The sequence below is a fragment of the Microtus ochrogaster genome, chromosome 6, assembly GCF_000317375.1.
Source record: "Microtus ochrogaster isolate Prairie Vole_2 chromosome 6, MicOch1.0, whole genome shotgun sequence".
NCBI classification, from domain to species: Eukaryota; Metazoa; Chordata; class Mammalia; order Rodentia; family Cricetidae; genus Microtus; species Microtus ochrogaster.
The window spans coordinates 81,052,231-81,074,563 of NC_022013.1; the positions used below are offsets into that span (position 1 = coordinate 81,052,231).

Below are 22,333 nucleotides of genomic sequence, written 5' to 3' on the forward strand. Positions count from 1 at the left end.
ACATCTCCTATTTAGACATGTATATATTGAGTCTGAAATGTGGCCAAACAAGGCTAGGCAATAAAAGATTAAGAGCTGAGGAGTCAGAGTTTCACAGGACAAATAGGACATGCATTGGCCTCAGAGATAACATGGACCTGGAGAGGATGTTAAACGTTTCAGGTAACAATGGAGTGTAGAAGGCACAGATGTGTGCTAATGCACAGCCATTATGTGCAATGAAAGTGTGAAGTACAGGGAAAAGAGTTGGAATCAGAAGGTCTGGTCATGCTTGGAAACATGGCCTTCTTCCAGCAGGAAACATCACTGAACATTTTGCTCTGGACATGGGCACTTAGGGCTGTGTTGAACCCTTGGTAAGCTGGAGGGGCTGGGATGTGAGGAGACGGTAGAGAGGTTACACTCAGATGGCAGTTAGAACCCTATTTTATTTACACTAGAAATACACATACACACACACATTACCATAAATGAAGTTCCTTCAAATATATAATTTTACTTTTGCCAGACTTGAAGAACCAATTTTCAAAGATGGAGCAGTAGTGACTTCCACACATGGAGCTTCTCATTTTCTTGCAGCTGCAGTCCTGAAGTTAAAAGAACATTTTAAATTCAGTTATGCCTTTATCATTTAGACAATCTTAAAAACAAAACACACTTTTCATGTTTATATAACTGACAAATTATTTGATAAAATATAGATTTATACATCTCATAAATAAAGATTTGAAGGTTAAATTTGAAGCAGAGCATGTTATACAAGTAAATATTAAAAAAATACTTGATTAAAAATACTTTAAGTTTAAAAATAATAAAGCCATTTCTTGTTTTTAAACAATTAGTAAATTTGTTTTTAACCTGCTATCTTTTTGTCTATTTTTAATGCTGAGATTATAAGTATACCACCAGGCCTAGGTATAAGCCTGCATTTTTAAAATGTGTGAAAATGATTACAGACTTCAGTTTTTCTTAATCCAGAGCTTCTGGGTGGTTTTTTTGTTTTTGTTTTTGTTTTTTTTTTTTTTGCTCAAATATTATCTTCCCAGAGTATCTACTTGGAGGGCATAAGAGGTGGGGGTTACTCAGAGTGACTGCAGGTGTTTATACTAAAAACAGAATTCACCTTCACCCAGTTTCAGTTTGTATTCACAGTCTTCCCAGGACAAAGTTTCTTTGCCACTCTATGCTACTAAATGTAAAGCACACCTTAGGAAGGACAGCCAATTGGGCATGGCAGTTTCTTCTCTCAGTTCCCCAGAGCCACTGGCTTGGGGCCTGGTGGAGGCCAAGCTCTGCTCTACTTGAGTATGACTTACTCCGGAGCTCATTCAGCACAACTGACAGCAGGAGTGCCTTCAGGAGAGGGGTTAAGGAAAGGGCTTCCTCTGATAAAGGCAATATGCAGTGTCTGTTTTCTACATTCTTGAAGTTATTTGATGAATTTATTCCTTACAAACAACATAGGTGGCTTGGTTAAAGACGTATGTATTTAATGAAAGTCATGATTAGCCAGAACTTCAGAGTGGAGCGTTACTTTAAAAGGCTACAATGTTCACATTGTAGATTCTTGTTATGGGTGTCACAGCCATATGGCCTTTTACAGAAGCATACAAATAGCTGTGAAATCTTAGTAGTATTTCGTTGGCTGGTTTATTGATGTTCAAAACAGTTAACAATTGCCACACATCAAAGTTGTAATTTATTTAAATCACTGAAGTTGTCAGGGAAAAGTAGAATTTTACTCAACTAACATTTATATAGTTTCGCTATTAATAGTCTTAGTTAAGGATTTCTAAATGGCTTATATTCTGAATTTTTAGTGTCCTTTTAATGGATCAGAGCTGAAGGGGTACGTGCATTTATGAAGGCTTTTTATAATAAACCATATGGAAAATACATTTTAGAATTATCAAAAAAAGAAATCTTAAGAATTAACATTTAAAAGACTTCAAAATCATCCTCTTTTTCTTTTTTTGTTTTTTTTAATACTTATTTATTTATTATACATACAATAATCTGTCTGCATGTATGTCTGCAGGCCAGAAGAGGGCACCAGACCTCATTCCAGATGGTTGTGAGCCACCATGTGGTTGCTGGGAATTGAACTCAGGACCTTTGGAAGAGCAGGCAATGCTCTTAACCTCTGAGCCATCTCTTCAGCCCCCTCATCCTCTTTTTCAAACAAATAACATGTAATCGTTTTAAAAACAAGGTCTTGTTACATAGCCAGGCTGATTCAAACTCACCATTCTCCTATAGTTGGACTATAGGTATGTGCCACCATGTTAGGCTGAAATGTAATTTCATTATAAATTATATTTCTCTGAGTTACACATTATTACAAAATTAATAATTTACCAACCTCAAGTCAGTTGGGATATGGTATTGACATGCTTTGAAATATAAATGACAGTTAAAGGAAACCAGACACTTTTTCTATACAAAATTCACACACATTTTAAAGGTGTGTCAACGGCAGGCATTTAATGTCAATCACATTAAAATGTGAGCACTGTGGCCCAATAACCACATGCATGACAGAGAAAGCTGCGACTTACATATTAGAGGCATCAGACAAATTGCTTCTTGGAGTTTGTATCATTGATGGAGTTTTCTCTGATTGTATGGTTGAAGCTGACTTTTTCTGGTGAGTGGAATGCTTAGCTTTCAGCTCTGCTTTCCTACAAGACAAGGTATAAGGACAGCATCAAAATAAATTTAAGGGCTGGAGAGATGGCTCAGTGGTTAAGAGCATTGCCTGCTCTTCCAAAGGTCCTGAGTTCAATTCCCAGCAACCACATGGTGGCTCACAACCATCTGTAATGAGGTCTGGTGCCCTCTTCTGGCCTGCAGACATACACACAGACAGAATATTGTATACATAATAAATAAATATTTTTTAAAAAATAAATAAATAAATTTAACTACGTGCAGAAATTAAGTTCCACAAACTTACTTTGAAAATAGGCATTTTTCCCCCTTGTGGGATTGGAATACAGTTCCTTACACATTCTAGTTAAGTACTCTACCACTGAGCTATATTTTCTCAGCCCCAAGATACACAAAAAAACAATAGTTTTTATTGTATTGTCTGTGAACTAGAAAATATTTCAAATGTTCATGTCTCACCCTAAAAAAAAAGAAAGAAAGAAAGAAAGAAAGAAAGGAAAGAGAGAAAGAAAGAAAGAAAGAAAGAAAGAAAGAAAGAAAGAAAGAAAGAAAGAAAGAGAAAGAAACTTCTATCCTTATGTTTTTGATCGTGGTATGTACACAGTGCTTGGTAAACATTTCAGGGAGGTATGCAGGCTTCTCTAGTCTCAGAGTTTTGCAAATAATTTTTATTAATGGGATAACTCTTACCTCTCCAGGGATGAAAGAAAATCATGCATACATGGGGGAGGGAGTCACAAGTGAAAACATTTAAACAAAGAGCATCTGTGGTTTAGAAGTACTTGTAAGATGAGAGTCAAGCAGTTTGTTACTTCCAAGAGGAGAGAATTAGTGAAGAAAGGAGACTGGCGAGGGAAATGGACTTATTTGAGACCTATGTGGATCCTGACCTATTCTTTTGTGTATGGGACAGGCTAGGCTGACTGAATAGCGAGCCCCTGGAATTTATCTATGTCTGCATCCCCAGTGCTGGGATTGCAAGCATGTGCCACCACACCTGGCTTTTTATGTAGGTCCTGGGGATTAAACTAAGGTCTTCATGCTTGTATGACTTGTAAGCTACCATCCCAGCCCAAATTTTATCTTTTCTTATACCTGAGAGTCAATAAACAAAACTATAGAATACTTTTAACTTTTTGGCTATTTTGCTTGCACTCTGATGAGGCTAGAGAAGGATCATTGTGCTCTCAAGTCAGCACAGATATTGGTTACATGAAAGCCTTTTTAAAAAAACATACTCTAACGGAAATTTGGGGACGTCTATGCCTTCTTCCAGTTTTCCCCTAAAAATAGAAAAGTAGCTACACGTTTTATAGTCTATATAAGAAGTTACAGTGTCAATGTGATATTGTGAAATACATATTTTTGGTCTTTACTGCCGTTCTGTAGCTAACAACTTAATATCTTTAAACTTTTGTGTGCTAATAAACTCATGGCTGGAACCTCTCAGAAGCTTCAGAAAAGATCTACTCAGTACGAAAGGACTGAAACTCAGCCCTGCGTCCTGTTGCGGGAGGTCCTTCCGCTCCTCCAGCCTATAGCCACTGAGATACCCGCCCATTGGGGCGTGGTCTCTCTCCCTTTAAAAAAGCGGCCACTTCCTTCTCTCGCTCTCTTCACTTCCTGCTCGGCTGGCGACTAGACTCCCTTCCTGGTTGTACAGAGGGCTGACGGTGATCTGTAAGTTTTTTCCCCTTTAAATAAATAATACCCTATTAATCATAATTCCAAACTGCTGTGGCATTGTTTGTGACTTATGCCTACAGCGTCCAGCCTCCCATCATGGAGAAGGGAGGGAGGCTAAATGATCTAATTAAGCATGATTTTTTTTTTTTTTAAAGGCAGAAAGAATTAGGTTTGGAGATTCCAGATGGGACAAAAGAAGTTTCTGGGAGGGGTTTCCCCAGGAGTTCCAGAGCCTTCCTTCTCTGACACATACCTTTTCCTCTGCAGTTCCCACTGGTTTGAGTTCTGTGAGTCATTCTAGCAAATGAGTAAGAGGTGTGGGGACCGTGGTTTGTAGTTGGTGAGTCAAAAGCACAGGTGGAAGGACTGAGCTTGGGTCTGACATTGAAAACAGAGTATATAGGAGATCTGAATTGAACTAAATAGAAGACACCAACTGGTGTCTGCTGCAGATCTGAAAGATTTCTGTGTGTGGAAAATCAACATTTTTTCACAAAAGTCTTCTGTGTTGATTGTCAAGAAAGGGTAAAAGAAGTGCATTTATTCTTGTTAACTCAGAGACAGTGAAAGCCACTTTGAGGTAGAAAGGTTATGGATTAAGAAGATAGTACAATAATTTAAATAAAAGAACTTACATTTACATATATGTTGACAAAACACTTCTACACATAAAATAAAAATAAATCTTTAAAAAATATAACAACTGGGCATAGTAGTGCCTGTCTTTAATCCCAGCATTTGGGAGACAGAGGCAGGCAACTCTGCATAGTGTGTTTCTCACTATGGGGGAGGGGTGCACTTAATGACCTTAAATACCAGAAAAGAAAAAAATGACAATGAACTTGGGACAGTGTTTTTAAAAATGTTAACAGTGACCATGGATAATTTCAGTGGACCATATAGCACCCTTGGATTAGACAGTAGGTCTCAGACCTATCCCAGAGCATCAAGTGATCCATGGGCTTACAAAGAAGTATCGTCTGCACTTGACTTCTTGGGAGAGTAAATTTAGGGATAAAATAGTATCACTAGGGAGGCAAGGCAGTAGGATCATCACGAGCTTGAGGCTAACCAGAGATACATAGTGAGGTAAATTCCCTGAAACGAAAAACAGAAAACTCCACACACATCCATATACAGGCTTCAGTGTTCTGAAGCCAAACATTCTGAAAATCAAATTACTTTTTTGTTTACTGGAGATTGATCCAATGCCTTATGTGTGATAAGCATGGGAAGATCCTAATTTTTAATTTAACCATCATATATTATATTGGGTTTTTGTAATTAAAAAAAGCAAAGTATATCCTGAAAGACTATCAATACATTTTATATTTTAGCTCAAAAGTAATTAAGAGTTATTCCTCCTACACAATTCTTGGAAATTGCCCTACTCTGGGCATTGCACTGTTTAAAAAGAAATAATCTTCCCAAAATATTTTTTAAATTAAACTTTCTATTAGACCACTGTAGTATTACATATGAACAAGAAGAATGACAAAACAAATTATTTTTGGATTTTCAAGTCACTATTATTTGTGATGACAAAGACCAGGCAATTGCTTAGCTTTAAAAGATACTTTACATGTAACTATACAGTCTGTATATTAATATATTTATATTTCTAAGACTCCATAATGAATTTTTATGGAGTGATGTTATAAACAATAACAAAAAAGGCAATGGAAAGTTACTTTGTTTACTTTCTTTGGAAAGTAAACCTTGCATATTAATAAAACCACTGATAGCATTCCCCATGGACATTGTTTATCAATCTAGTTTAAAGACATGTAACCAATAGATAGGTCAAATGTTATTATTAGATATCCTATAAATACGAGATTTGAGATTCAAATAAAGGAATTACAGGCATATAAAACAGACAATTGAGTAATATTTAAAAGTTTAGAATTTGCTTTCCTAGTTTTAACTGTTACAGTCCCCTGCCTGGTAGGTAAATGAATAAAAACGTGATTGACAAAGAAAATGCAAAACCCCAAGCAAATCTCTGTAACTTCAAAATGGCTATACTAATGGATATAAGATCATTTAAAATGTAGAGGGCTTGGGACTGGCCAAGTGTTACTTCCTCAGTCTAGCCCTATGATGTTTTTATTTGAGTTATTTAAAATGACTTTTAAAAATATAAACAAAAAGATTGAGCTTTTACAAGAATATACTTCTATTTAATAGCCCAAACCAGATTATTAATTTAAGAGGAAACATGAAACAAGGCCTTATATTTATTAGGGATGATTTTAGAGCTCTTTAATTTTTATTACTAAACTTTTTATTTTTTTGTGGCTTTCACATCATGCATATCAATTCCATTCGTTTCCTTCATATCCGCCCTCTGTCCTTGCAACCTTCCCCAAAAATAAAATAAAATAAAATTTAGGAGAGAGAAAAAGAAAAATCTTATCATGGACACTGCAGTTTGACAGTGAATCACGCAGCAAACCCTTCTATCCATATATCTTTATGTGCAGCAGCCCAGGCCCTGGGTGACAAACCACCCACATCATCCTGCTCCTGACCACATCCACACACTCAGATATGCTCAGAGCTTTTTTAAAATGAGAAGAAAGAAGATGAAATTATCTAAATTCTATCTGAAACTTCAAAGCACTAATCTGATCTATGTCATAAGTTTTATTCCAAATCTTACATTATATGTAAATTTTCTACATTTAATTTTGATACTTTGAACCCCTATTTTCACCTATGTACATACCCTGAATACCCCATCTCTTCTAAATCCTTATTCCTTTTAAATTTATGTATTTGTATTTTTTCCTGTTTTAATCCACCTTTGTTTAAATTTTTATAGAGGCAGAACACAGATAAAAGATAATACAATGCCCTGTGAATTTTAGTCCTTCAGCTACTTCTAGCTCATTCACTAATCTATCGTGAAAAAAATTCAGGAGAACAAAAGAGAGAAATCAAATGGTGATGGTCTCAATCACAGTGATTAACATTAATAAATAATTCTCTAAAGAAATCAGACCCTTATATTGCTTTTTACCACTAGCCAAGTAAGACAAATGTAAGCTTTTATCATAAAAATTTCAGTGACTTTAAAGTGAATATCACACTGAAATATTTCAAATTTAATTTTGGCCACTTTCGAACTTAGGAAATAGGATTTACCTAGGGCAGGGAAAACTTCATAATGACCTTGCTTCACTAAGTAACTTAAAGTTCAGGTTCCATAGAAAACTTTCTTATAGTCATAACAGCTGCTAAAAAAAAAAAGCAACTTCACACAGATCCTTTGCTGCAATGATGTTTTAGCAAAGAAATGAAATTTGTAGGGCACATAACTGCAAGCATGCTTTATAAGGATGGTGCTCAGGGCAGAGGACAAACCAGTGGCACAAAGGCATGAGGAAGATGCCGATTCAGTTAGAATACTTACCCTTTCTTCCTGTACTCAAGATATCTGAGTAGGATGAGACAAATTACAACAAGTCCAACAACTAAAGAAAAGGAAAATAAATAGCATGTAACACTGAGAATGATTGCCAAGATTCAAAATCTAAGCAGAAGAAATAAATCAGTTATTTTTCAGTGATAACCAGTTATGCATTTAGATTTCATCTGCACTCTTTATTCTTTAAATCCAACTACCTGGAATCATAGTTCACAGAAAGTCAGAGAGTCCTATCTGAATTTTAAATATTATCAAAAGCATACTTAGGATGAACATTCACAATCATTGTTTACAGGCTACTTCTAAGTAGACATAGAATATGAAATAATATAAATTAGCAAAGGGTAATACATAAAAGACCATGTTTCCTAAGTTAGTTTATCTCAAGTTTAAAAACTTTTAAAAATACACTGCTTTACAGAAACAATTGGATTTAAGCAGTGAAAAATGTGGGCTACTTACTTGAAGTAACAACAATCAGAGCAATAATCCATGCATCTAAGAAAAAAAAAAGAAGCCAAGCATTTAGAAGTCTCTAAATTAGTTCAGATAATCTAAACTTAAGAGAATAATAAATGTGCATTTATCTACTTTGAACACAATCATTAATACCCAAGTCATTTTGATCACAGAACACTTGTAAGCCCATTTGCAGGTTTGAGGTCCAACTTGTGAACTCAATTTTTAGTGTGTGGTTTATTTTTTCTTGCCCCATCACGTTGTTTAGTAAAGGTTATTACAGAATGATTAGAATTCACCAAATAGAGGAAAATCATTACACAATATACTATCTTCTATTTGATTTTGTCCAGTATGCTTCCTACAATTTGTTATAATGTTTAAAAGAAATCCATTCCCCTGAAAAGTAGATCTGTAGAATGTCATGAGCTTCAATAAATTAATTAAACAAATACTATTTTCAATTCTTACAAATATTCTATCTTATCAGGCCCTTCCTGTCTTCCTTACACCCTCACAGCCACCCCCATAACTAATCTTAAATACCAAAGACCTTCCCTTCTGGAAGTATAGCCTAAGAGGTGGAGATAGAGTTCAGTCGCAGACCACCAATGAGTTATGCAGAGGAATTTAAACAAGCATAATGACTAACTAGATGTTCTGGTATTCTTTCTATTGATGAGAGAAAATACTTCAGCCAAAAGCATATAGGGGAGAAAATAATTCATCCAGTTTATACTTCACGGAGGGAAAGTCAGGACAGGAACTCAAGGCAGAACTTGATAGCAGGCCTGCCAGGTATACATGCAGCATTACCTTTAAGCAGGGAAATCACTCACTACTCAGAGAGTATGGCAGAAACCATGAAGGAAGGCTATTGCTAGACTGATAGCAAGGTTCATGCTTAGCTAGTTTTCTTAATACAGTGCAGAACTACCTGCCCAGGGAATGGTGCTTTCCAGTGGGCTGAACTCTCCTACATAAGTCAACAATCAAGACAATCCCCCTTTCCCCAGGCCTACAGGCCAATCTGATCTGGGCAATCCCTAAATTGACACTGCCTTCTCAGGTGACTCCAGGAAGTATCAAATTAACAGCTAATGCTAACTAGGTTACCAGAGAACATTAAATTCTACAAAAATCTTACATTTTGGGAGTATTTATGTCTAATGTATTTTCTTCTAAAGTTCCATACTTAAGACAGTTCACAAACTGATGGTTTGACTGAATATTTTCATTTTACATTGGAAAGACACTGATGCATATTCAGCAGAAACCAATGTTGAACTTTAAATTTTGACCTTTGCCTGGGTTAGCAATGACATGGAACTTTATCTTAGATCTTGGGCAGTAGTGGAAAGCCACAGTTCCTACAGAAGCAGAATCACATGAGTGAAACCCAAACTTTGGCCATGTGAATATCTCTGATAATCTTTAGGTAAATACGCTAAGTACACTTTCAAGTTACCGCAGGTTTATCAGACCCAATCTCCCATAATAAGCCAAATGTGATTTAAGAAAAAAAAAATCATTACTAATCTAGTCTAATAAATAAAACATAGCAGATTTTTTGTCTTGCTCATCATGTCTACATTTCACTGAATTTTAGCTGTTGTAACTATACCTGATTTAGTTTAATGTGTATTGTATAAATTGAGGCCTACATAAATTATGCTAAACAAATCTTTCACACAAAAATATATTAATCCAACTTATAGTACTTTAAGGTCTATGTAGATCAGACACAAATAGGAAGAGAATCACATGGAAGGCAAGTTGTGATTTATATACTTTAACCTCAACCAACTAATTTTCCTATGTTGAGGCCCTTTTATAACATTGCACTTACCGCCCTGTCACCCTACACAGTAGTACTTACATCTGTCATGGTGTCAGCCCCAAGTAAGCAATCCTAAATGTCAACTATTACTACTGACAAGATATGCTTCTTTTTAACTGGCAGTAACTTAAATGTATGATATTTCCATGTAAACTGTTAATGTTTCATACTTCACGGGTATAAATAACTGAAATAATAACCTAATTCTTGGCCAAATATTCCTTCACGGGGACTAGGATATCCTAGGGGGAAAAAAGAAAGAAAAATGGGTTAAGTAAAATAAAACAGAGAAATAAAAGAATAAAAATCAAAATCCTGTAAATTCTCAAGTTTATTCTCCACCAATGTATAAAAACTTCTAAGCTTTCATTTTTCTTATAAGTCCCATTAATATTTCTTTCTTTTGAGTATTGTTATAAAGTTCTACAGTTTTATGTTTTTATTATTAGCTTTTTCCTGTCTACTAATATTCCCTATAGTAATAATATATAGTAGCATACAAATTTCCTTATTCTCAAAATTAGTCTGTAAATTTTTTTAAAATATTTTTTTATTTATTATGTATACAATATTCTGTCTGCATGTGTGCCTGCAGGCCAGAAGAGGGCACTAGACCTCATTACAGATGGTTGTGAGCCACCATGTGGTTGCTGGGAATTGAACTCAGGACCTTTGGAAGAGCAGGCAGTGCTCTTAACCGATGAGCCATCTCTCCAGCCCTAGTCTGTAAATTTTATGAGAGTCTAGTTAAAATTAAAGATATTGAATTGGCTCAATAAATAATTCAGTTATCAACCTGAAATGGAAGGAAACTTTCTCAACAAAATAAATCCCATATAAAAATAACCCACAGTTAGTATTATCAATAATGAAATATTAGAAATTTCCCTCTAAAATCAGGAGCAAGATTGGGTACCCAGGTTTGCCACTTGTATTCAATATGATATTGGAATCTAACCAAAGCAATTAGGTAAGAAAAACAGAAAATGAATAAAAGTTAGAAAAATATATGTTTGAAAATGGAGTGACCTTTGTTTTCTTGTGCTGTTGGGGGTTGAACCCAGGCCTAAACACGCTCAGCTGTCACCCTACCACCACTTTGCTACAGCCTCAGCCACAGATGACATGTGCTTCTTCTGTAGACAGACTAATGAGTTCAGCAGAGTTGCAGGACACAAAATCCACACACAAAGAACAATGAATACTTTATAAAGGAAATTATGACAACTCTAGTTGCAATAGCATAGAAAAGGTAAAACACAAAGAATAACCCCAAGGCCATAAAAGACTTACACAGAGAAGCCTACAAAACTTTGCTGTAAATGATTTAAGAGATAAATACATGGAAACACATGGTTGTGGTATGCATACAAAGCATCCCCCAAAAGCTCATGTGTTGAAGGTGTGATACTCAAGTGATGGACCCAGCCATTGAAAAATGGTGGAATTTTAAGGACTCTGATTAAATTAATAGAGTCCATTCATAGACATGCAACTTGATGGCAGTATTAGTAAGTGGTATCAACTAGGAAGTGGACCCTGATGGAGGATATGGGCATGCCTCTGAAGGTTATACATGGTCTGTTTCTCTCTGGTCTCTAGCTGTTAGAAGACGAGCAGACTCTTCTCCCACACTCCCACCTCCATGCTGTTCTGCCTCTCCCTAGGTCATCAGCAGTGGTGTCAGCAGAATAAAGAACAAAACGTCTGAAGAAGTTAATGAAAATATATCTTTTTCCACAAACACATGCATATACTAACTTAGTACTATAGCTTGAATGCTTGCTTTCTCCAAAATTTATGTAGAAATTCTTGCTGACATAAGGGTATTGAGATGATGAGGGCACAAGTGTGTTGTGCCATTATCTAGAGACTGGGTTCATTGTAGGTGTGAGTCTGCCCATGTGGCATATACTTTTTCTCCTATCTCTCTCTTCCTCCTGGCTTGTTATGATGCAGAAAGAAGGAATTTGCCTAACAGTAGCACTTTGACATTACATACCTCCCTGAATCCAGAACCATGAGAGATATAAGTTCTGTCCTTTATAAATCATCTCATCTGTGGTATTCTGTTACAGTAACACAAAACAGACAGATGGCTCTTGTTACAAAAGCAAAACAAAACGAAATGAAACAAAGACCAGAGCAACTGAGAATGGAGATGCAAGAAATGTGGTGAAGACTATAAAATCATGTAGCTGTTGTGGAAAGCAATAATTTCCTGAGAGAGAGGAGAGAGGAGAGGAGAGGAGAGGAGAGGAGAGGAGAGAGAGAGAGAGAGAGAGAGAGAGAGAGAGAGAGAGAGAGAGAGAGGAAGAAGAAGAAGAAGAAGAAGAAGAAGAAGAAGAAGAAGAAGAAGAAGAAGAAAAGAAAAGAAAAGAAATTGAATCACCTTATGACCTAGAAGTTCTATTTCTTGTTGTACAGCAGAAAAATTAAAAGTAGAAACTTTGAATAGGTGTCTAACTCCATACTCAAAACAGCTGTACAAAATAGCTAGGAGGTGTACATAAAGCAACCTTAATTTACCAAAAGGAACAAATAAGCAAAATGAGGCACTATAAGGAATGGAATATTATTCAGATATAAGTGTCCTAGAAAGAGATGAAAGTTACATGGATCAAGAGTTATATGAAGTTAGCAAGGCACAAAAGGATAAATTCTGCATGATCTAGGTACAGGAAATACTTAGAATGGACAAAGTTATATAGGGAAGCAAGGAAAACAGTGTGCAGCAGGTGCTGGGAGAGGGAGGAACAGGAAGTCTTCATTTAACAGTGGAAGTTTCAGTTAGGGATGATGAAAGAGAACTGGTTGCTGGTTGCACAAGAATGTCTGTGTGTGTAATGGCAAAGAATTGTCTGGTTGAACTGCAGGATTAACATGAATGGTCTAGAAATTTTTAAAAAGTCAAATATTAAAAAAAAAGAGTACTGTAGTTTTAAAAAGACAACTCTGGTCCAGGAATGGGTAGGGTCCAAACGAGAAAGAAGGCTGTAATACCTGTGATTTTATGTACAATGAAAAGTTGGGCAAGCTGTCTTCTTCCCAGATGACAAAGCTCTGCTTATAGTTCCACTTACCCACTAGCCCTTTTTAGCCCCTAAGTGGAGATGAGGGAAGGAGGAGCCTGTTACCCCTCCCCACAAATATCAGCATGTGTTTCAATTTGATATAAAGAATTCAGATATATGAATAAAATAATGTAATTCTCACCAGGAGAAGACTAAAAGTCTGTTTTTATTTAAAGATTTATTTTTATTTTTTTAATTCGTGTGTGTGTGTGTGTGCCATGTACATGCAGGTACTTGAGGAGGCCAGAAGAGTGTCAGATCCTCTGAAGTTGGACTTACAGTAGGTTGTGAGCCACTCCACATGGATGCTGAGAATCAAATGGGGTACTGAACAAGAGCAGGACTTGCTTTTAGCTACTAAATTATCTCTCCATCCCCATTCTTACCTAAAGTTTTTTATATGACATACAACTCATAGCAATTGATGGAATAATTAAAATATCTCATCACCCATTTATGTAAAACTTCTGACACACATGACCACTAGGAGATTGGTAAAGTAAGATATATAGTATGCAACTTACTACAGCCACAACATTATATAGTAATTGCTCAGACATCTTTTCATGAGCAACCAAGGGATCTGGTAAAGGCTAAACCAAAAGGCAAGGCTTTTGGCATTATTGCTTCATGAATACAGTGGCTGTCCTTTACTGTAAATTTTTTTTTTGCTGTAGTTGACTCTTTTTCTGTTACATATTTGGGAATTCTCACAGTTCAGAACTGTTTAGTGAAACCAGTTTCCCACTGGCCAGGCCTTGTTCCTCTCTCCTAGGTAAGCACAGAGATCTGCCTTCCTGCAATTATCTTTATCAGCAGGTATTTGGTCAGAGTTTAGGGTCCAGGCAGAGAGCATCCCATCTAAGATATACATGGATCTCTAAGGATATAGAGTTACTACCTGCTCAAGCTGCTGCTCTGGTTTTACCCCACAATCAGAATGGTTGATAACAGCATAGCCCAGAACTGATAATTTGGAGGCCTGGGTCTCTTCTTTGCTTATAGCATTAAGTCTAACTCCAGACCCAGGCCCGTAGAAATTGTGGTGTCTGGTGTATGTGCTATTGGATCAAGAGCCATCAGCTTACCCTGGGTTGCCTAGTTACGTCACAGCCTCTATGCATACCAGGAGAAAAGAAGTGGTGCACTGATTTAAAATACATTCTGTGCCCTATTCATAATTTTACTGAAAATAAACCTTTTAACCTTTTATCTATCATCTAATAATGTAGCATACTAACCTCCTCCCTAAGAATCCCTGATGATGTAATTCCTTTCTTACTAACTTTCTCCATTAAGTAGTTCATGGGATGTGCACTAGCCACTCCCATGGATCTGTGTGTGTATGTGAAAACCCTTATCTAATTTTCTATGGGGAAAAAGAATGCTGCAAGGTAGGACTGTGCACAGTCAGTCCTGTCTGATGCTCTTTCCACCACCCTGGGTGGCTAGGGGTGGGGAATTGCTGGTTTTAAGGATATATATGACTGGAAACCCTGGTAATAGGTAGAACTAGGGACAAGGAAGAACAATGTAGAACAAGGAGAACAAGTAATGGGTGGAACAATGAGAGATGATGGATTGAAGAGAGAAGAACGAAGAAACATGGTCAGACGATTCCTGTTTGAGTACACTTCTTTACCCTCAGATCTTTAGCCCCCTTTTTACCTATTCATGGTGTCTTTAATTGAACCCTGAAAGGGAGTCTTAAAGGCAAAAACTTTCAAGGCCTCCAAAAGCAACTATTATGGGAATAACTCTAACTAAAATCCCAATCTAAGACATTAAGTGAAAGAACAAATCAACGAAAAATATGTGAAGTTTGATATGATTTTTGCTTAAAAAAAAGAAAATGTTGGTGGGGAAGATAGCTCGGAGATCAAGCACTTGCCACATAAGAGTAATGATCTGAGTTTGGATCCCCAGAGACCTACATAGGCAGTCTACCTGCATATCTAGCCTTGGAAGGTGGAGTTGGGATTCCTAGAGATTAGAGAGACTGGCTATATCTGTGAGCTCTGGAGTTGATGAAGACATCCTGCCACAGGGAATTAAGGAATAGGGATTGAGAATGATTCCCAACATTAACCTCAGATTTCCACAAACACGTGCATATACCACAAATGTGTGCATCCACATGTATGCAAACACACACACACACATAAAATAATGAGAAAAAAGGAAAAATAATAGAATGTTGATGTACAAAAATAAATAAAAAACAACCCTAAAATATTAGTAGCAATTAACTTTCACAACATTATTTATATACTTTTAATCTATAAAAATAAATCTATATCCAGATTATGTAAATTAAAATATTTTAGGAAAAAAAGGGTAGAGGATATGAATAAATGACTATTGGGTCCAGTGGCAAGAACCTAAAGGCAAAGATTATTTGAGATGAGAATTGAATGCCTGAGCATCAATAGTGACCCACCTTATCCCCACCTCAAAGGATGCTTTAAAAACGTAATTTTAAAAAGTTCAACCTATTAAAAACTGAAAAAAATGACAAAACAAGACACCATTTTTCATCTATATCTCATGGAACTCTTAACTCCATCAGTAGGATAAAGAATTATCAAACCTGGGTAATTGTAAACTGGAGGCTTGGTGGGATAAGTAGGCTTAGGACCTAAAAAAAATAAATAGAGTCTATCAATTCATTATGCTTATTAATATAAAATTATAAATTTAATTATAACATTAATTTTTTATAAAGATTACATATGAAAGTAAAGAGTACACATACTTTCTGTACTTTATAGTTCTACTAGAGACCTAGCCTATAGATATGTTTGATCTACATATATAATTGCACAGACCTGTGTACAAGAATCTTCACTACAGCTTTGCATTTTACAAATACAAATCCTAGAAGGTAACTAAAAATAAATCATAAAGAGAATGTGTTCAAGGTAAACATATGCACCCTAACAAGTCAGATACCATACAATGGGCACCGTAATCTCTCCACTTTTCACATACCATCAGACCTACCATAACACTAGTACAGGCTACTGCTGCTGCCGCTTTCCAATTCAAGTTCTTCCCTATGGGCAATAAAAAATGACAGACAATTCTACCAAGATTTTTTTGACAGAAGGATCCCTCTTAGTTTTACTTCTTTATGAGCCTTTTCTTATATATCTTGTCTTTCAAATAGCAAACTGAATTAGTGTTTCATAAATATTTTATCAAGTACTTACTGTCAATTCTTTCAAAAATTGTACTGAGAACTCAAGAACAATGGCAATGGGTTTTTGATCCTATTGCGCATGCTGGCTTTGGGGGAGCCTAGGCAGTTTGGATGCTCAACTTACTAAACCTGGATGGAGGTGGGCGGTCCTTGGACTTCCCACAGGTCAGGGAACCCTGATTGCTCTTCAAGCTGATGAGGGAGAGGGACTTGATCGGGGGAGGGGGAGGGAAATGGGAGGCGGTGGCGGGGAGGAGGCAGAAATCTTTAATAAATAAATAAATAAATAAATAAAAAATTCCTTTCAACAGAAACTCAGCTAAGATATAAAAGAAAGCTACTGGAAATGTCAGGTTCTTGTATAAAATATCAAAATGTACTCCAGAAATTGGGCATGGTGGTACATGCCTCTAATCCCAGCACTTGGGAGGCAGGCGATTTCTGTGAGTTCTAGGCCAACCTCGTCTACACAGATTGTTCTAGTATTTAGTGAAAATCTTGTCTCAAAAGAAAAAATAAGAAGAAAAAAGAGATTCTAATCACTGGGTGAGCAAGTGAGCATCTACAATTCTCATATCTCTCAAATCTTTAAAATATTAAGAAGACAGAAAATATTTTTAAACAAGTTAGAACCAGTAATTGAGGTTTACTTGAGTTCAATATCCTTGTTAAAGCAACATGGAATCCAAAGTTCATAGAAATGAAGTTAGTTTGGTTAGGCAGAGCCAAGGTAGGACTGTGCACAGTCAGGCCTGTCTGATGCTCTTTCCACCACCCTGGGTGGCTTCCAGAGCATCAGCTGGAACCACAGCAAGGAGCTCTGCAGTGGGAATGATGGTTCCTCCATCATAGAAACTTCTCCATGCTTAACAGCAGCTGATTGGGAGGCTCTAGAAAACCTATGTCACTTCAGCTGGAGAGGCTTCCTAGCTCTCGGTTGTTAAGAAACCTAGTTTCTGTTGTCAGTGTTGCTTGGTAAAGACAAAAATAACGAACACATGTTTTAAATAGGTAAGGGGGGTGGGGAGGAAATGGAAAACGCAGGTTTCATTCTTGAGGCAGCACAAATTTCTATTATATGCACTACTTAAAAAAAAAACCTGAAAACCTGAGCATAGTGCATGCTTATAATTCCAGCACTGAAGAACTAAAGCAGGAGTACTGTGACTGAGGCCAATTTGGGTATATACAAGATCCTAAACAAAATGGCTAATGAGATTTTCACCCCCAAACTGACCACAGTTCAGGAAATGAACTGTGTCTAACATGATAAGGAGCAAAAGTGTAAGCAAATCATTTCGGTTAAAAAAAAAAAAGAATTAAGTAGCAAAACTGAATACAGAAAACAGCAACAAACAGAAGCCAAGGGCCTTCCTTTTTATTAAGATTGATGCAAGTAGAGAAGCTATGTAGCTAACTTTAAGAGTATCCCATATACCAGGTATTGTGGTAAGTCCTTTAAAGGGCATCCCACTTACATCCTGAACACAATAAGAAAAGTACTAGATCATTTGACACATGGAAATACACATTTAAAATGGACATAACTTTTCTAAATTCACATTCCTATTCATGTGTGGGACTATAGCAAATAAAATAAGTTACTACTTTTCACTATCATGAGTCATACCTTTGGTTCTTGCCTTAATTATATAGCAATAACCAGGCTTCAATTTACGCTGAAAAATGTTGCAATCCACTTTTTAGATTGAAATGCACTTAAGAGAATATTGCTATGCTCTAATAAACTAAAATCCCCCCTAAAAAATAACAAAAATCACAACAGCAGAATTTTATGTCATATATATGGCACAAGCCTGAGCTATTTTCCAAAATTATTGCTTTTCAGGTTTTATAATATTTAACAATAATAAATAAATGTCAAAACAAGCAAAAACAAACAAAAGGGAAATTAAAGAAGGGAAATGAGACATCGTTTATACCTTTAATACATATTGGGATTGGAGGCTCCCAAGTACTGTTAGCATTGCAGACCACCGTGTCCCTGCCCCTCATGTAGAAACCCTCCTCACATTCAAATGTCACTGTTGCTTCATAGGAAAATTTCTTTTCAAATCCTGCTATCTGTCTTCCGTTTTGTAGTAGTGGAAATGGACATTTTACCACTGAAAAGAGAATTGATCACAATTTAATAAAAATCTGGTTTATTTTTCATATCAATTTTCTGAAACTTTTAAGATTACAACTCAGAGTTAAAGAAACATATTTTGTGTTCCAAATATGAGCACATAGATCCCTCAAAAATTCACAATAATACTCACCTTCCCCATTCTTTAAGTAAAATTAGTCACAATCCATTAGACTGATTCATAGTCTACTAGAAGAATTGGGGGAGAGGGACAAAGATTGCTAGTTTAGGCACTATGGATGTTATCCTATACTGTGAGGTATAAACTGAACAGCAGCTGAGACCAGATCACGTTCAGCTTGTTAAACTCAAGTGCTCTTCCCATTCCTGAGGACCTGGCTCCTGTATGGTACCATTTTTTTTTTCAGTCCAGTGCTTCCTTTAGCAATTTTAAGCTTTTTTATTTTTTTATGTGCATTGAGCTTTTGTCTGCAGGAAGATGCCAGATCCCCTGGAATCAAAGTTAGAGACAGCTGGGAATCGCCATGGGTGCTGGGAATTGTACCTGTGTCCTTTGCAAGAGGGCCAGTGCTTTTAACCGCTGAGTCATCACTCCAGCCCCACTTTGGCAATTCTCATAGGCTGGCTGGGAAAGTTCTCAGCTTTGGTTTATATAGAGGTGGTCCAGTTATTTTTAATGCTTCTGTCTCGAAGAATTTTTTTCTTGATTAAAAACCTATAGGTTAGTTATATCATTGTCCTTTCTTTCTTATTTATTTATTTATACATTTATTTATTTATATATTTATTTATTTATTTATTTATTTATTTATTTATTTATTTATTTATTTTTTGAGACAGGGTTTCTCTGTAACTTTGGAGCCTCTCCGGAAACTAGCTCCTGTAGAACAGGTTGGCGTTGAACTCACCGAAATCTGCCTGCCCCTGCCTCCCGAGTGCTGGGATTAAAGATGTGCATCACCACCACCTGCTCCTTCTCATTCTTAATGTTGGTCCCTCTACCCCCCCCCACACACACATATACTTCTGGCTATAGTTTTATCTAATTTATCCATCTTCTCCCAAAACGCAGCTGTTGGTTTCTATTATTTTTCTTGTTCTCTCCTCTTTTTTCTGCTTCATTGATGTCTGCTGTACTTTCTTGCAACTTGCTAGTTTAATTTGCTCTTTAGATTATTATAGTGGAAGGCTAGGACTAGGTCCTTTGGTCCCTAATTTACAATTTTTATTTTTCTAACACAAATATTTTGTGATAGGAAGTGTACTTCATGTGAACCCTGGCAAGTCCTGATATTCTGAGAAGCTGTTTTCATTTTTACACATTTCACACACTTTGCAATTTTCCTGCTAACTTCTTTATCTATAGATTATTTAGAAGTATCTTGCATAATTTTCAGATTTTGTGGATTTCTACTTTCATTTCTTAAGATTAGGTAACACACTTTAAATTACTAATTTTTTATATTTGTTAAAAATTGTATTAGTCACCAGTCCTGGTGACATACACTTTTAATTCTAGCACTCAAGAGGCAGAACCTGGAGGATCTCTGTAAGTTCTAGGCTAGCCAGGGTTTACATAGTGAGACCTTATGTCAAAATAACAAACAGCAAAAGCAGGCAAAACAACAACAACAACAAAAACATCTAAGCATCTAGATTGTTTTCTACCTTGCAGCCATCCCATGTACACTTGGAAAGATAAGGATTTGCTGGGAGTCAGGGGTAGCTCTCTTTCAAGAGCAAAACCTTCCAGTGGCTCCATGTTTTTGGTAACGCTTCCATGCCGTAAACAATTTAGGATAAAAAAATACAAAAAGCAAACTTTTTTTTTTGTCTAGATTTTTACTATTCTTTCGGTGAGAGGGCTGCTAATCATAATCTGCTCTGCCATTACCTGTAGCTAGACTGTCCTGTCTTCTTGTAACACAGGATAACTTCCTTATTTTCCAGCCAGTGTATGTTGAGTGTTTTGGTTCTTTAAAACAAAAATACCCCACCTCATGGCTCACATTCTAGGAAATGAGGATGGAACTCCATAACTAAAATTATTTTTGGATTTAACTTAACAGCTATGAAATTAAATTAGAAAACAGTTTTAGAAGAGTATAAAAGCCATATGCTCACTGTGTTTACTTTTAGGTAAAATTACTTGCAAATGAAGGAAAGATGATTACCTTTACACTCTGGAGCCTGGCTGCTCCAGGTGTTCTGGCCAGTACAGATCAGCATGCTCATTCCAATAAGGGAAAACTTATCTGGCCCTGAGATAGGATCACAACTGTAAATCACTGCTTCACGGTATCTGAATACATCAATATCACTAAAGGTGTGTGTCCCATTCTTTATTTTTGGAGGTGGCACACAAGAGATTTCTTTATAAGAAAGAAAAAAGAGAAATAAAGTTATAATTAAGGTAGTGTACCTATTCAAGACAGTATTAGGAAACTCTATAAATTATTAACAAATTTATCAGTACAAGGTTTTTATGAGTTATTTATGAACCTAATTTTCATCTAGAAGAGTTTCTATGAGAAAATCCATCACCTCCAATTTAAGCCACTAACACAGAAATGACCTTTCAGGACAACACTCATTTTCCTAAGGGAAGGAATGACCTTATTTGTGAGGTCATGCCAAGTTTTGTTCTAGTCAATAGAAAAGATGCTGATCATCTGGTGAAAACCTTTGTGATGAAAAAAATCACGTTAAATACTGATTGAGAAATGTGTTTGAAGGCGCAGGTACATTCATTCAATAGAATGGTGGCTTAAAATCGTACTAACATACTATCAGGTATCACTTTCATCCTTACAGTACAATGTTTTTGCAGAAGTAACAAACTTTGATAATTGAACAGACTAATTCCCAATGTCTTCCTCCAAGTCAAATATTGAAGAGATTTGCAAAACACAAAGCAGTGTCCCTATTCTTACTTTTAAAATTTCAATAAAAATATGCGAGATATATTAATAGTAGAGTTTATTGTCTTTAAAATAATTATTCAAAAATATTTTCATTCTAATTCCAACATGATTAATATCAATAGATATAACCAGGGAGAAAAGGTTTTTTGGGTACTTATTAATCTAAAATCATAATAGGGTCCTGAGGTCAAAATGGTTGAGAAGTGATAGTGTAAATTTTAAAAAGAGAATGTACTTACTTTCACAACGTGGGGGAGGACCATCCCAGTGTGCATCAGCATCACCTTTAAGCACACAGTGTAGAACTGACATACCAATTAAGTAATAACTAAATGAGCAAAGAAAAAGTTACTGTTTTCTTTGGCAGCTGATAAAATACACATAATAATGAAAGACAGTTTCAGATAGGTTTTTTCCTATGCTATAGTAGTTTGAAGGATAGGTTTCTTAAACAAGGTATAATGAAAATACTAAACAAATCTAACCAAACTTTAATTAGATAAAGAGTTTCTGTCTGTGAGCACGCAGTCTAAGAGCTGTGATACCTAGGCACATCTGATGTGACCTGGCATCTTTGCTATCTCCTACAATCAATCATACTACTCTGCTTCTTTGTCTTTGCCCGTCTGTTCTGCTCTGGGAGAATGGACAGAGGAGAGAAGTTTCCTTAGGAAAGGACTGTCTGGGTTCTAGTTCTATTTCCATGACTGACAGGCTACTCAAGCTTGGACAAACCATTTTAAGTTTCTCTTGTTCCTGAATTAAAAACATACAAATAGCTAGGTGTGCTGGTTTAATCCCAGAACCCAGGAGGTAGAGGAACATATATTTCTGTGAATTAAAGGCCAGTTTTGTCTACACAGCAAGCTCCAGGCCAACCAGGGTTATATAGTGAGTCAGTCTCTCTCCTGTCTGTCCTCCTCTCTCTCTCTCTT

At 36.2% G+C, this 22,333-nt stretch overlaps 1 protein-coding gene across 1 annotated transcript in view; it reads right to left on the reverse strand.

The window, feature by feature from the left end:
• Nucleotides 1-225: 225 nt before the first annotated feature.
• Cd46 (CD46 molecule) overlaps nucleotides 226-22,333 on the reverse strand; it is a 30,527-nt gene continuing 8,419 nt past the window's right edge. The window contains exons 4-12 of the mRNA XM_005348916.3: nucleotides 21,638-21,726; nucleotides 20,649-20,846; nucleotides 18,308-18,490; nucleotides 15,753-15,800; nucleotides 10,289-10,330; nucleotides 8,252-8,287; nucleotides 7,775-7,835; nucleotides 2,559-2,681; nucleotides 226-587 (exon numbers count right to left, since the gene is read on the reverse strand). Coding sequence (XP_005348973.1) covers nucleotides 566-587; nucleotides 2,559-2,681; nucleotides 7,775-7,835; nucleotides 8,252-8,287; nucleotides 10,289-10,330; nucleotides 15,753-15,800; nucleotides 18,308-18,490; nucleotides 20,649-20,846; nucleotides 21,638-21,726 — 802 coding nt within the window. The 3' untranslated portion in view covers nucleotides 226-565. The remainder of the gene's footprint in view (nucleotides 588-2,558; nucleotides 2,682-7,774; nucleotides 7,836-8,251; nucleotides 8,288-10,288; nucleotides 10,331-15,752; nucleotides 15,801-18,307; nucleotides 18,491-20,648; nucleotides 20,847-21,637; nucleotides 21,727-22,333) is intronic.